The sequence below is a fragment of the Lampris incognitus genome, chromosome 1 (genome assembly GCF_029633865.1).
Source record: "Lampris incognitus isolate fLamInc1 chromosome 1, fLamInc1.hap2, whole genome shotgun sequence".
Lineage (NCBI taxonomy): Eukaryota > Metazoa > Chordata > Actinopteri > Lampriformes > Lampridae > Lampris > Lampris incognitus.
The window spans coordinates 139,508,802-139,524,000 of record NC_079211.1 but is presented as its reverse complement, the minus strand read 5'-3'; the positions used below and the strand labels follow the sequence as shown (position 1 = coordinate 139,524,000).

The window sequence follows — 15,199 nt, the reverse complement described above, 5'->3', positions numbered from 1 at the left end:
CTTAAACGCAAACATGGACAACGGTGGACAGTACTGGGTGAGGTCACCACAAGCATGAATTTGCGCCGCCATCTTCCCACACCAGCAATGGGAGAGGCCGCTGCAAACGTGAATTCATGCCGCCATCTTCCCACACCAGAAGCGGGGTCTTTTTTCTTTTTTTTTGTGCATTGCATCTGTAGGGACACCCGACCAAGCTGGAGGCAACACGGGGATTCGAACCGGCGATCCCCATGTTGGTAGGCAACGGAATGGAACGCCAGGCCACCCGGACGCCCATTTTCTTTGAATTTTTAAACACATTGAAATACAAACATATTTCAGTTATCCCATCCTCAACCACCCCGAACTGTGGTTGGGTAGTTGATTACAGGTGAATGTAGTTCTCCCGAGAAGTGACACCCTATATAGTATAGTACAGGGGTCGGGAACCTTTTTGACTGGGAGAGCCATAAAAGCCAAATATTTCTAAATATATTTCATTGAGAGCCATATAGTATTTTTAACGTATAATAAATTAAATATGTCTTACTTTTAATGCGACTTCTGGTGCTGCATGGTTTTGCTGATGGCCTTGTAGTCTGGTTCATACGTGGTGAGGTTGAGCTTCATGCAGGCGTTGAGGCTTCCATCAGTTAAACGTGAGCGTAGGTTGGTCTTAATGTTCCTCATATGCGAGAAAGACTGTTCACATGCATATGTAGAGCCAAACATGGTCAATACGGCAATACTCACACGCTGCATTGTGTGGTATGTCACAGGAAGCTCGTTCCAAGTTTTAAGAATCAGCTGGTCTTCAGGTTGAAGATTTTTAATTTCTGTCCACTTGTGTTCCCTCGCCAGCTCTGCTCGCTGTCGCGCAAGACTTTCCAACTCTCCATTAAGTGACTTGAACTTACTCATCCACATGTCTGATGCCTTCAGGTCAGCAACTTCCAGCTCAAAGTCTCCGATAGAGACCCCGGGGATGCATGTCAGGTCGATTTTGTCCACTGCACACTCATGTGGATGAGTGATGAACTTGAAAAGACCAGTGCGCGCACGAAATTCTCCAAAACGTGCTTTGAATGACTGCAGGAGATTGAACGTAAAGCCAGCTAGCTGCTGGAGATCCAGATGTTGAGTGGAGTCACTTGCTAAGCATGCATCTCTAAATTGTTGCAGTCTTTCAAAGTGCAGAAGACGACCTGTTTCAATGTCCCTGAGAAAGACTTCCAGCTTGCTTTCAAATGCAAACACTGCTTGTTGAAGGGATGAGATTGTATTTCCAATACCTTGCATTTTCACATTGAGCTGGTTCAGATGGCCAGTTATGTCCACGAGATAGTGAAACTGCAGGAGCCAGTCAGTGTTGTCTAGCTCAGGATGCTTGACGCCTTTCATTTCAAGAAAAGTCCGGATTTCACTCAGGCAAGCTGCAAAACGGCTGAGCACCTTCCCCCTTGACAACCAACGCACATTGCTGTGTAAAAGCAGACCGGGATAATGATTCCCAACTTCTTCTAACAGAGCTTTAAACTGGCGATCATTTAAAGCTCGGGCAACAATAAAGTTGACCACTCGAATGACCAGAGACATCACCTCGCCAAGCTCCTGGCCACACGTCTGAGCGCAAAGCGCCTCCTGGTGCAGGATGCCATGAAAACTTAGGATGGCTCTCTTTTCATGTTCACGGAGAAGCGCTACAAATCCTTTGTTCTTCCCCAACATACAGGGTGCACCATCAGTACAGACAGAAATAAGTTTATCCATCGGTAGTTTTTTTTCTTTAGCAAACTCCATGAAAGACATGAATAAATCCTCTCCTCTTGTTGTCCCTTTCATTGGCAAAACAGCCAAGCTTTCCTCACGCAGTGTGTCAAGTGCAGCATACCTGGCAATGATACTGCACTGAGATAGATGGCTAACGTCTGTTGACTCATCTAACGCGAGAGAAAAGTATGTCCCGGCGTTTATGTCCTTAATTTGTGTTTCCTCGACTTGATTTGCCATCATGATGCTACGATCGTGCACAGTTCTTGCTGACAGGGGCATGTCTTTTATTCGTTTGATTATCTTGTCTTTATTTGGGAAGTCATCAAACAGTTCATTGGCCACATCAAGCATGAATGTTTTGGCATACTCGCCATCTGTGAATGACTTTCCATTCCTTACTATTGCCAAAGCCCCCGCAAAGCTAGCGGAATTCCCGTCACCTCGCTTGGTCCACACACGTAGTTGCTGCTGACTCGTCTGCACTCTCCGCTGTAGCTCCTCGCATGCCCTTTTCCTGCTGTCCCCCGCTGGATATTTCCATGCAAATGAAGCATGGTGCGTATCGAAGTGCCGCTTTATATTTGACCGTTTCATCGATGCAATTTTATCATTGCATATTAGACATACCGCAGATCCTGCTCTCTCCACAAATGCAAATTCCTCTGTCCACGCAGCCTGGAATGCACGGTAATCATCGTCTTTTTTTCTTTTCGCCATCTTTTCCGTTACAAGGGTTGAAGCGGATAAACTAGTTGGCTATCTGATAAAATTGATTTCTTCACCTTTACAATGACCCGGACATGCTCGCGAGCCATTGGTTCCCGACCCGACCCACGGGTGACCCGTGACCCGTGAAATTTATCTTCAAAACTAATTTCTGTTTACTTTAAAATGACACAGTATTATTAAGAAATATCACAAGTATTTTAAAATCAGTTCCAAACTGATTTTTTTGAAAAAAAAATAATTTTCAACTCAAAATTGTCTGGGAGCCATATGCCGTCACCGGAAGAGCCATATATGGCTCGCGAGCCATAGGTTCCCGACCGCTGGTATAGTATGTGGCCTTGAAACAGAAAGAACTGCAATGATGTCAGGATTGGATTTCAAAGTGTCATGTAAACACATCTCATGTAAGAAAAGCTATACCGCAATGTGTGTGTAAAAATTCAACGTGTCCATGTGTTGCTTTTCCCTGTGGCATCATAACTGTGTACTGTATATTTGGGTGTTGCATTGCATTTCAACAAATTCGATTGTGTCAGATGCGTTTTGTAAAGGCACGGATTCTGTTCCATACTGAGGACCTTCGTGTCTTCCATACATACCAGTAGAAGTACCGGCCTCTCAAAGCCTAAAGCGCCCGCTCCCCTTTGCCTCCTCTCACTCCACAGCCTCCTTCTCCTGCCCAGAAAAAGGTCCCTGATTGTGCAACCGTGTTCAGAGTCTTTCTGTCCACATTCGATTATCCGCCCCTCTTCCTCCCTAGTCCTGTCCACCTCATCCTTGTATATTGGTCCTTCTCCAGTCTTTTCTCCCTCCTGGCAACCAGAGGGCCCTAGATGGACACTTTCTCTCTCCGGTCTAATAATAGCTTGCAGACGAGCCCTCGTGTCCTAGAGAGACCGCCCTGGATTATGCAGATCATGGCTTTGCCGGGGTCAAACGCAGCCATTTGCTAAGAGGCTGTTGAAATCATTTAATGTAACCCAAGTTATGAAAGCAGGATTTGTCATGAACATTTCGTTTGATTAGTCATTAGCTGAACGCGACAGCTTGTAACTCATTAAGCACCATACTGTGTGTGTGTGTGTGTTCAGCTTGTAGAGCCAGGTGTGGGGCAGGGGTTGCGACATAGGGCGCTAAGCTTGCACAGCCGTAGTTTGTTATCCCTATAAACCACGTTGCGGTTTAATTCTCCGACACTGATCAGCTTGAGATCCACGTTGAGACCGTTTTAGGCTCACTTTTTTTTGTTTGTTATTAGCAGAACTTAAATCCTTCTGGACATTACGACATTTGGTGATGCTTACTTCGATGCTTGAGATGCTTACTAGTCTAGACTAGTAAGCATCAACCAACATCAAAAAAATAAAAAATCATTCATTTCCGTATTTATTGACCTGCTGCAGAAGTCCCTTTTAAGCACTGAGACTCTAGACGGGTTGACCTTAACATGATGGAGTCATGGTAGCTCAGTCTTTGACCCTGGTTTACTGGGAGCTCTTGCCGGGGTCAGGTGGGAGTTGTCATGCTACCTCGAGCCGGAGTCATGGTTGACCCCTCACACGCTCCCAAACCCTAAACTTAGCTATGACCATGCCCTGGCTACTCCTACAGACCCTTGATGCTTTATGGGCTCTGAAAATCAATTGGCTGATATTTATCCGGCCCGTCTTGATTTGGCGGTGCCGGTATCAAATTCCTGATCAAGCTCCCATGACCTCATCACTTCTGCAGAGCTCGTGTATTGCAAGAACACTATCAATCAAACTACTCGCTGCTTCAGATTGTGTAGCTATCTTCCTCCATCTGACGGAGTAATTGTGCCTCCTACTCTGTTAGTTGTCTTGTGTTGCCAAACTTCACAGTTTTAGCCGAGGCTATATCATCGATTCCCTTGTATACGTGAAGCCTAAATATCGGCCGTGGGTATTGCGTGTGGATCTCAACTTGAGGCCTTTTAGACCTCTAGACCTTATGCCTTCTGTATATAGTAAAGGTCTAAAAGGGCGGAGGCTTAAATTAAACCCATTAAGCCTGCTTATATTGGGAGAGTAAACCAATACCCTCCAGTTTTGTCAAAGGTCTATCTTTATGTCGGGGCACAGTAAAACAATGCAGGTTCGAGGGGGTTTACCTACACCTCGAACCTAACGTTTAAGTTGCAGCGATTCAGTTCCCAACTTGTCCGTTCTTGCCTGTTTAACTCGTTTATGCACTCTTGTCTTGTGTACGCAGTCTCGCCTCCGTCATCTTTTACTCCATCTCTACTGATGCTATTCATTCCTTCACACTCAGTCATTGTTCCTCTTTCTCTCATTAATTGTGAAAGTTACTCATGCATCATTGCACCATCCCTGTGGCCTTGCATGCATGTACTATGCATGTGTATGTGTGTGTGTGTGCACATCCCATGTGTGCGCGAGTCCATGTGTGTAACTGTAGGAGCGTATAGATATGTCTTTATGTGGGTTCAGCTGTGGGGTTGTTTAGGTAGCCTAAGCAACACCAGACCGGCTCGCTCCAGTGGAAGGTGTGCTAAAGCTAACAGCACAAGGTCTCCGGTGATACAGGATATATAGTCCCGCCTGAGCCAAAACACATTCCTCCACAACGGGCCACTTCATCGCACACCGCTCCCTGCTGAGCTTAGGAACGTGTGTGTGTGTGTTTGTGTGTGTGTATGTAAATATTTTCACAGTAGTGGACCCATATTGTAGGCTGTATGGGCAAGCCCTCAGCAACTTTGTTTTGATTAAATTAGCGATGTAGGTCTCTCTGAGGCTCTTTTTTGGTTTTTTCTAACTTCTGCATTGACATGCATGGAGATATACGTGCCCCGCAGTTGTGCGTAGTGTGATACAGTATCCCCCCATATTTGTCATTATAAATATAAATTCTTTCTATTCATGAATAATTAAAAAAATGACCAAATGTATTATGTGGCTTTAAATCTGCTAAGCTGTTTGTGTGTGTGTGTGTGTGTGTGTGTGTGTGTGTGTGTGTGTTTGGCATCTACGTCGTTTTCCAGTACTTCCAGCAGTTTGTGCCAGGAGTGAGCGTGGTGTGTGTAAGGTAGTGGAGAAAGAGGGCTTTGTATCGCATCATCCCTCACCAAGCCCCTCTCCCCTAATGTTGATGTCCAACTCCGGTTCCAAAGCCCTCAACTCCTTCCCCTCCAACATCTCCCTTCCTCGGCTCTACAGTACACACAGAGTCCATTTCTCCCTCCGCCAGTGATAGATCATTCCTTTGAGACCCTTGGGCTCCTTGCCCTTACCTACCTACACCCAATCTGGGCCAAATTCCCTCTTGGCCTCCGGCCTCCAGCCCTCCGCCCACCCAATCCACTCCCCCTCCATTCCCTGGCTTGGAACTGCAGCGCCTTTAGGCCCCCTGTTAGCTCAGCCCCAGTCCCCGCCATCACCCAGGAGCACGGCGGGTCTGAATAGACACTCTGTGTGAGCAGGGACCAGTAAAATACCCATAGGCCCGAGCCAGCTTCCTTTGAAAAACAGCAGCCGTGAGCCAGGAGGGCGAGGGATGAGAAAATACCAAGCAAATACCAAACCCAACAGACATTTACTGCCACTTCAAACATAGATCTGGCTCCCCCCCGTGCCGCCCCTTCCTTTTCCTTTGTCACGCGCTTCTTTCGTTTCCATTTTGTTTGCCCCGCTGTCTGTACAAAATGATTAGTCACTTCGCCGTTCTGTTGTCTTTGGGACCTCATCTCAATTTGCTCGGCCCTCGTTCTTCATTTCCACACTCGTTTATCTCCGTCCTCGGCCTCACCTTTCTCTCATCCCTCCCTTCTGTGCTTTCCGCTCACGCCAGCGTGCTCGCGGACGCGTCTGCGTTGTCAGTTTAAGGTCACTTTGCAGCTGCACGGATAATAGGAGCACTTTGAATCGGCGCCGTAGTCATTTTTTTTCTTCAAATTAGCATAGATTGGGACTGTAAGCTGTGTTTAAGCTTTACTATATAAACAGGCTGGCGAGTAAACCGCCTCTGTGAAAAGCGGCGATGTTGAAAACATCATGCTCTCTATTGTAAAACACGCAGGGAGGACGTAGGAACGTGTGGTGGAGATGCGGCCCGCAGAACGGCCCGTTTAATCAGACGGCTAGCTTTGAACACGCATATAAACACGTTTTGCAGTTGTGTTTATGTGTGCCGTTGGATATTTGCCTTTTGTGTTTATCCATATGGATGTAATTTACGTCGCTTTGTGCTTCTGGAAATATCCAGCGTAATGCATGTGAATTTGCTCGAGTTTATGGTCAAATAAGTACAATGTGTGTTGCTGATGTCGAGGCATGTGTGGGAATTTGTTTTTCTGTGGATACATGGCACCTCTCTCTCTCTCTCCCTCATGTTTTACCATGGCTTGAACGCTCACTTCCTCTCTCTCTCTCTCTCTCGCTCTCTCGCTCTCTTTTTTTTCTTCTTTTATCCCTTTCAACACTCGAAGTGGAGGCCAAGGAACAGACACTGTGGGGAAAGCGGAGTGGAAAAGCAATTACTGTTCAAACAAACCATCGCCATTGTGAACGTAAACCTTTCTCTAGTGCTCACTCCTCTGAAGTGGATAGCATTAGTGGTATCATCGCCATCGCTGGGGCCAAGAGAGTCTTTTGGGGCTCTATGTGTCCATCTAACCAGGGGTTGTTTGTGTTTGGCTACTGGACAAAAAGAACAAGTTGGAAGACTGCCCTCCAACCAAGTTGAAGCTCCATTTAACTTCAGTCAAGGACAAGCAGCAACGCCTTTGAATATATGAAGGCTTCCCTCTCCCAGGTCCGCTAACACGACAACATTGTGATAACGGGGTGGCGTAGCGGTCTGTTCCGGTGCCTACCGACACGGGGATCGCCGGTTCGAATCCCCGTGTTACCTCCGGTTTGGTCGGGCATCCCTACAGACACAATTGGCCCTGTGTGCAGCTGCGGGTGGGAAGCCGGATATGGGTATGTGTCCCGGTCGCTGCACTAGCGCCTCCTCTGGTCGGGGGAACTGGGGGGAATAGCGCGACCCCCCCCCCGCACGCTACATCCCCCTGGTGAAACTCCTCACGGTCAGGTGAAACGAAGCGGCTGGCGACTCCACGTGTATCGGAGGAGGCGTGTGGTAGTCTGCAGCCCTCTCCGGATCGGCAGAGGGGGGTGGAGCAGCGACCGGGACCGCTGGGAAGAGTGGAGTAATTGGCCAAGTACAATTGAGGAGAAAAATGAGGGGGGGAAAATGGTGATAACGGATTATTTGTGTATGAAGCACTGACAGTTGAAACGGCTGCGGCTGCCCTGAGCAGATAGTCTCACGGCGGATGTGCAGAAAGGTCTGCTGTTTTATGTGCCCCGCTGTTATAAGTAGATTCAGTGTAGCAAAGTTAATGTTGGGAGAACTGCACCGCCATAATGAGACATGTATGTAATGCTTCATTATCACTAAGCCGTGTCGGTCCGTACAGGAAGGCGAGTTGAGCTGTAGTTTTTGAATTACCTTTGTTTGCGGTGGTGTGCCCTCGAGATGATGGATGACCGCCATTGTGGGAGCCCAAAATGCTACCGGGCAAATCTCAAGGGGGAGTCCTGCAGGATTTTGGAGATATGTCCAGGGCTGGGGGCTTAGGGCTGGGATGGATATATGAGGGCTGGTGCTGCTGAAAGGGGCCTCTTGTTGTTGTGTGAGGTGTCGAAAGGCACGGCCCGGCTGGTCTGCCCCACAAATAATAACCCCCGCCCTCCTCCCTGTCTCACCCAGATGAGATCAGCGGAACAACCCTCCCGCCAGATGATGTCATGTCGAGGACTCGGAGGGGTCAAAAGCTCAGGGTCACATTGGGAGTGAGTGAGTGTGTGTGTGAATGTGAACGAATGTGTACAGTGCCCCTTAAAGACTGGATGACCTTGAGATGATCAGTTGCTTCTTGTGGCATTCGCTGTGCATTTCTTGGCAATATCGCCCACTTCCCCTCCCATCCTCCCTCTCCCTTAACCTCCATTCCTCTCCACATCCTTCCTTCCCTCCCTCCCTCCATCAGTCTCTTCCTCTCAGTTTATTTTACTAAGATGCAATCCTGGGTGCCCACGGAGGCCCGTTAGGAGGAAAACGCCGCAGGCATGAATGAATCCATACGTTAGCGTATGTGTGTTTAATCTCGTTATCGCCAGGAAAGGTTAAACCAGCTTATCATGGCAGAGGAAGACCGAGGCGCGGAATACACGGGCTCTGAGGAGCATCAGCCTCGATATGATTGGCTGTGTCAGCCAGCCGGTTCAGGGAGCCCTGTTAACCCCTGCTCTGCCACGCTCCCCGCCGACACCGTGTCATTGGTCAGTATGTCACCGAACACAGATGGATGTTGGGTGTTATATAACAAAGCATGTAAGCTGAACACACACACAGACACACACACACACACACACACACCGGTCACGTCCTCACATCACGCCATTTTAGGATCATAATCCGCTCTTTCTGGCAGAACCATCAAAAATGCCAGCTATAATCACCACTTGCATACATACATACAACTCTTAAACATTAGCACTGTTTTGTTAACATGTCTATATACTACAAAGGTCATATTCATTATAGCTGCATGCCGCCGGTTAGATAACGGTCCTATGTAATTTTTCAAAGGGCTGTTAAGCGCCATGATCTCATGTCCCCTGTTACATTTTCATGAAAGGGCTTTAAGAAAAAGTTGCTTTTGTTCGGGGGGGATTAGCGTCAGTTGCTGCTCCGCTCCAGGCATGACTGAGCTTAGGACATTTTTAGGAGCTTTAACTGCTCTGAATGCACAGTAGTAAGTACCCCGGGCTAACGTACCCCTGCCTCTGGGAAGGTCACACATCTCTATGTCTCTCTTGGTTGTTGCATAAGTCATATAAAAAAATTTTTTTACAAAAAAGAACAAACGGATTCTTGTAAAATGAGTGCCAATACAAGAGAAAATGGAGAGTTAAAGGACCTTGGTGAATGGATGAACATGGAGAAAATGGTCTAATTATAACGAGACTGTGGCGGTTAGAGAAGCGGACTTTTGACTGGAGGGTAGCCGGTTCAAATCCCCAGACTTCAGGAGGGAAGTTCACGAGTAAAATACGTCTCTTCTTCCACGGCTGTTGATAAAAGACACGGAGCTTCGGGGCGTCCGGGTATTGTAGCGGTCTGTTCCGTTGCCTACCAACACGGGGATCGCTGGTTCGAATCCCCGTGTTACGTCCGGCTTGGTCGGGTGTCCCTACAGACACAATTGGCCATGTCTGTGGGTAGGAAACCAGATGTGGGTATAAAAAATTTTTAAAAAAAGACATGGAGCTTCCAACTATGGGGCCAGCAATACAGACTATGGTAGTAGGCAGCGGCCTGGTTTAAGTATGTGAAAGTGTGTAGCACTCTGGTGAAATACCCCAGCTCCAAGAATAACAATCAGTTCACAGATTACAATATTTAAACAGATTATCAGTGTTGATAAAACCAGCTACAAGAACCTGTTATTGTGTGTGTGTGTGTGTGTGTGTGTGTGTGTGTGTGTGTGTGTGTGTGTGTGTGTGTGTGTGTGTGCATGTGTGCGTGCACGCATGTGTTTGTGTGTATGTAGGAAGGAAGGGAGCTGTGTACAGTAATGGCTGAGATAGGACTTGAGATGCCGTTTGTTTAGGAAACAAAGGCTCTTCATGGTGAGTCAATAGGAAGTGCAGGAATCTCAGCGGGAGAGTCATGACTAGGTTAGACTAAGTACAAGGATTGTTTTTGTCATCCTCAGCAATGCAGTGTCATACCACCGAAATATCATTCACTCATCTGGTCCCATGCACTGGTTCCAGTTAATGGCTATGGGAAAATTAGACTGACTCATCATTGTGTAATTTTATTCTGGGATTACAGTTCGGTGTGTGTATATATATATATATATTTTTCTTCCTCCTTTTTTCTCCCCAATTGTATCCGGCCAATTACCCCACTCTTCCGAGCCATCCGGGTCGCTGCTCCACTCCCTCTGCCGATCCGGGGAGGGCTGCAGACTACCACATGCCTCCTCTGATACATGTGGAGTCACCAGCCACTTCTTTCCATCTGACAGTGAGGAGTTTCGCCAGGGGACGTAGCACGTGGGAGGATCACACTATTCCCCCCAGTTCCCCCTCCCCCACGAACAGGCACCCAGATTGATCAGAGGAGGCGCTAGTGCAGCAACCAGGATACATACCCACATCCGGCTTACCACCCGCAGACACGGCCAGTCATGTCTGTAGGGACGCCCGACCAAGCCAGAGGTAACATGGGGATTCGAACCGGCGATCCCCATGTTGGTAGGCAGTGGAATAGACCGTCACACCACCCGGACGCCCCAACAGTTTGATATATTTGATTTGGTCGGAAGGACAGAACGCCTGCACCTTCATATGTGTTCATATGTTAAGAAATTATGTGTATCGTATGTGTTTCGGGTTGGTGAGTACATGCCATGGAAATATTTTTCACTTTAATGGATAGAGGTCAAGTGTGTGGCCTACCACGAATCTGTCTACTTCTGAGCATACGTGTGTCGGCATCATCTCTGTAGCTTGTAATTAGCTTCCTCTTTCCCCCAGTGAACTGTGTGTGATTTAGTATGTGACGGTAGCTCACCGGCCAAGTCCCTTTCATAGCTCCTTGTTTAATCTGATTAACTGGGAGATATTTACAGCTCAGAGGCCGAGCTGTCGAGGCTCATCTTTTTGCACATGCAAACACATTGAGACACACATGTACACACACACACATGAGAGAGAGAGAGAGAGAGAGAGAGAGAGAGAGAGAGAGAGAGAGAGAGAGAGAGAGAGAGAGAGAGAGAGAGAGAGCTATTGAGGTTGTTTAATAACATCGTTTATTTAACAGCATTACTTTTGTGTCCGTGTTTGCCCCTGGCTGTGAGCCTAGTGTGGGAATCTCATCTGCTCAGTACAGTGAAGAGGTTACCATGACAAAGCGTAAAGGCATGACCCCCCTCCTCCGTTGTCTTTTAGCTAGAGGTGAAGAGCTGTGTTTACACTGCCAGATCAACTGATGGATTATTGATCTGCCGGTATGAGTACTGCTGGTCTGTTGGTGATATAGCAAAGCCAAGCATGCCCACACGCTCTCTCTCCTCCTTCACCATCCTCCTACACCTCATCTGCTGCATCACTCTCTGCTCTATAAATCTCACTCCTCTTCTCGTGTCACTCATAAACAAGCGTGTGCTGTTGTGGCGCTTTCCTTCTTTCACAAAGACGTTCTCATTTGGAAAAATAGAAATGTTGGAAATATCAACATAATTTCTTTAACCTTATACATTTCTTTATTTTTTTCAATTTCCATAACGATCTCCTGTGTCCAACAGTGTTCCCTGTGAAGAATTTTATAAGGTTTGCTCTGTGAATGACGTGCATCTTGCAGTCAGACAGTTGATCCACTGGCCTGCGCCTTACTCGCACGCTTAATTCGCATTTTCCGTCTCCACCTGCCCACAGATCACTCTCATACATCACCGACCGACAAGGCGACACGCTCCACCGCACACCCGCATCTCCCGCAGCGCTCGCGTGTCCGGGCAATAAACGGGCGAGCGGGGGAGAGAAGTGCAGAGGGGAAGGGTTTTTAATCGTCTCGTATTCTTTTTTCTTTTTTCAAAGGCACGGGGTCTAATTTTTGTTGCCGGTCCAATTTCCAGACACCAAGACTTGCATCCTAAATTCACAGGGTGGTGTCTTATACGAGGTCATTTGATTTCTAACGAAGCACGATAGCGGGCAGTTTAAGGGCAGCATTTTAGCGAAATGATTTTCCGGTGACGAGGAATCGTTTAAAGGTCTGGACGGGTTCACGTTATCCGCGTGTTACTGTCAAGGCAGTCCCGTCACTCCTGACCCTCCTACCTATTGAAGTCGGAGGAAGAGAACACGTGTGACGAGGAAAGGTGGGGGGAGTCTTGAAGCTAATTTTATTGCCATGATCTCTGCCACAGACAGGTTTTTTCCATCTTGTAAAACCTTGGCATATTTTATAAATGACTTTATCCCCTCAAGGTGGGTGGAGTACACGCAGAGAGGGCTACACGGTATACGGTATTTCATATTCGCCAGCCATATTCAAACTGCACACCAACTCGAATTAATTGAGTGTACCGCCGTCAAAACGGAAGATTACGCGCGCAAACGCCTTGATCGGGAAAAGCTGCCGGTCGGTCGGTCTTTACGCTCTCCCCCCCCCCCCCCCCCCCGCCGCCCTGCCAGTCTGGGCTCGAGATCGTCATGGTGATGATGACAGCGCAAGGATGTGCTCGCGCATATGACCGTTATATCCAGTGAGGTCCTGCGCGGTTCGGCGTTGCGCCTTGTTTTCCCGTAGAGGAAACGGACCCATACAAACTTTTCTTTAAGGGCGATATCCGCGGATATTTTAGCCAACATTTAATGGGAAACCCCGGGTAAAGGTTAGATAGAGAGGCTGCGTGGGGCGTCGGGCGGATTGTTTGGATTTTGGACGTTGCGTAAACGCGCGCACTGTCCCGTTTCGGAGAGTTGGAAAACGTGACCCCCCCCCCTCTTGAGTTGTCCCCGCCAGGATGAATGATTCAGATAACCATCAGCGGGTAAGTTTTTGTGGATTTAAAAAAAAATCTTTTAATGTGGGTTTTAAGTGTTGTTAGTTTTCTGTCGAATGGAAAATGCCACCGTGGTGCGTGCTACTCCACGCGTCACACCTCAAGCTAATTCCTCAAACGTCGAGTCACATTACGGTGATGAAGTGTTCAGGCTGTGGACCAGCGGGCGGCTCAGTAGAGAGCTTCCTGTTGAGACACCGTGGCAGCTCGCCGTTAGCACTGTACCGCTGTTGGCAGGGGCATGTGGTGCCGTTACTGAGACCCTGTGGCTACTGACAGGTGTGCCTACATGGACAGAGTTTATACGCATATTCGGGTAAGGTTTCCATTATTTACTAACCCAAATCAATGTCATAACGTCGGTCATAGGCATACAGCGCTGACATTATTGGTAGAGTTTTCTGTTTGACTACTCTGTGACACGCTGCTCCCAATCCGAGAACAATGTGACCACTGTCTGGTTATACTTCCAACGATGACTTACGTCTCTCACACGTCAGTCTCTCCTTGCAGCCATAGGGAAGTCTACCTCTTGAGTTGACGGCATGTGGGCAAGGCAAAATATAGCAATGGTTCAACCGTACATCAGTGGGCAGGGAAGACGAGCTGTCAGGATATTTGGTTCTTCTGTTGCCGCCTTTTGGCTACAGTGACACAAAGCAATGCCATGATGTTGACAGTATGGGACTCTGCAGATGCCAGCCAAATGCCATCAAGGCAAGATCTATGATGCATTTACATGTTTCTTCTTCAAACTGAGAGAAAACCAGAAGTGAAACAGAAAAATACACTCACTCATACACACACACGGGCTAAAGCAAACCTGCAAAATGTGGTGACACACCCACACTACGCAAACCACAAATGCACCAAACTAAAAAAGGTGCCAAAAATAGTGGTTTAACAAAAAAGGAAAGCTACCCTTTTTTGTTTTTTTTTCCTATTACAAAATGTCAGGAAAGTGTGAGTGTGTCTCTGACTTGGTCAGCAGACAGGGAGCTTTGAAGAGTTCCTCCCAGTTAACTCATGCTGGCGGCTGAAACTCTATCCATGAATTTGTTAACTAACTAGTTAGCTACATCACATGCACTAATTGCCCCCTGTTTAGCTAATCGCAAACAGCTTCGTGGTGAGGGAGAGAAATGCACACACTCACACACTTATTTTTATGTATGTACTACAAATCAGCGGCAGTCACAAATATTTTTTCTATTGCTGGAATGCTACCTACACTTTATGTTCCTGCATACAATATTAGTTTGTTTTGTTTGTGTGTATATGAGTGTTTGCATGTGTGCCTTTATGCAAACTTTTTGTCCGTTGTGTATGTGATCATCCTGTCTCTGTAATTTCACAGAGCAAGAGTCTAGCCTCCAATGATTGGTACTGAAAAGGTCATCGCTGTGCCATAGCTCTTCATTGTAACTAAATGCTGCTGCAGCATCCATTCTGTACAGTCATACCAGTGCTATTCATTGTGCAAGGCAGTGGAACTAGTCCTATTGTATTTGTTGTTTACTGCAATGACGCTGGTGCTATTCATGTTAAGCTTAAATGATACAATCCATATCATGGCACATTGCAATTATACTTATAAGGGTATCTGTTCTTTGCACACCATAATGATAGTGCTCAAAATCATTTCACACCACAATCATACTGGTCCTGTTCATTAGATACTGCAGTGATACTTGTCCTGTTTATTGAACACTGCATTAATGATGGGAGAAAAAATTGCAGCACTCTTTGTGTGCATTGGCCATAGAATCTTCTTTCCCCTGTCCTACAATCAATAACCACTTACTGCAGAGAAGCTCTACTCTCTCTCTCTCTCTCTCTCTCTCTCTCTCTCTCTCTCTCTCTCTCTCTCTCTCTCTCTCTCTCTCTTGCTATCATCTATCTATCAATCTGCCAATAAAAGGCAAATGTTTCAATGTCTTCTTTATTGTGTATCTGTCTGTCTTTTCTCTTTCTTCTTCACTTGCCTTTCCCTCAACAGTCACATTTTTCTCTTGGTATTCCTGTCTTTCCCCCTGCACTGGACTGTGTGTCTACAGCAGGGGTCAGGCTTCATGATCCGATCTG

At 47.1% G+C, this 15,199-nt stretch overlaps 1 protein-coding gene across 6 annotated transcripts in view; it reads left to right on the top strand.

Moving 5' to 3' along the window:
• Positions 1-15,199, top strand: part of rtkna (rhotekin a) — an 86,307-nt gene that overhangs the window by 36,548 nt on the left and 34,560 nt on the right. The window contains exon 1 of one of the 6 annotated variants that reach the window (XM_056283213.1): positions 12,997-13,102. The exons of the other annotated variants lie outside the window; for them this stretch is intronic. Coding sequence (XP_056139188.1) covers positions 13,076-13,102 — 27 coding nt within the window. The 5' untranslated portion in view covers positions 12,997-13,075. Of the gene's footprint in view, positions 1-12,996; positions 13,103-15,199 lie in introns of those variants that run through there. 6 annotated transcript variants of the gene reach the window in all.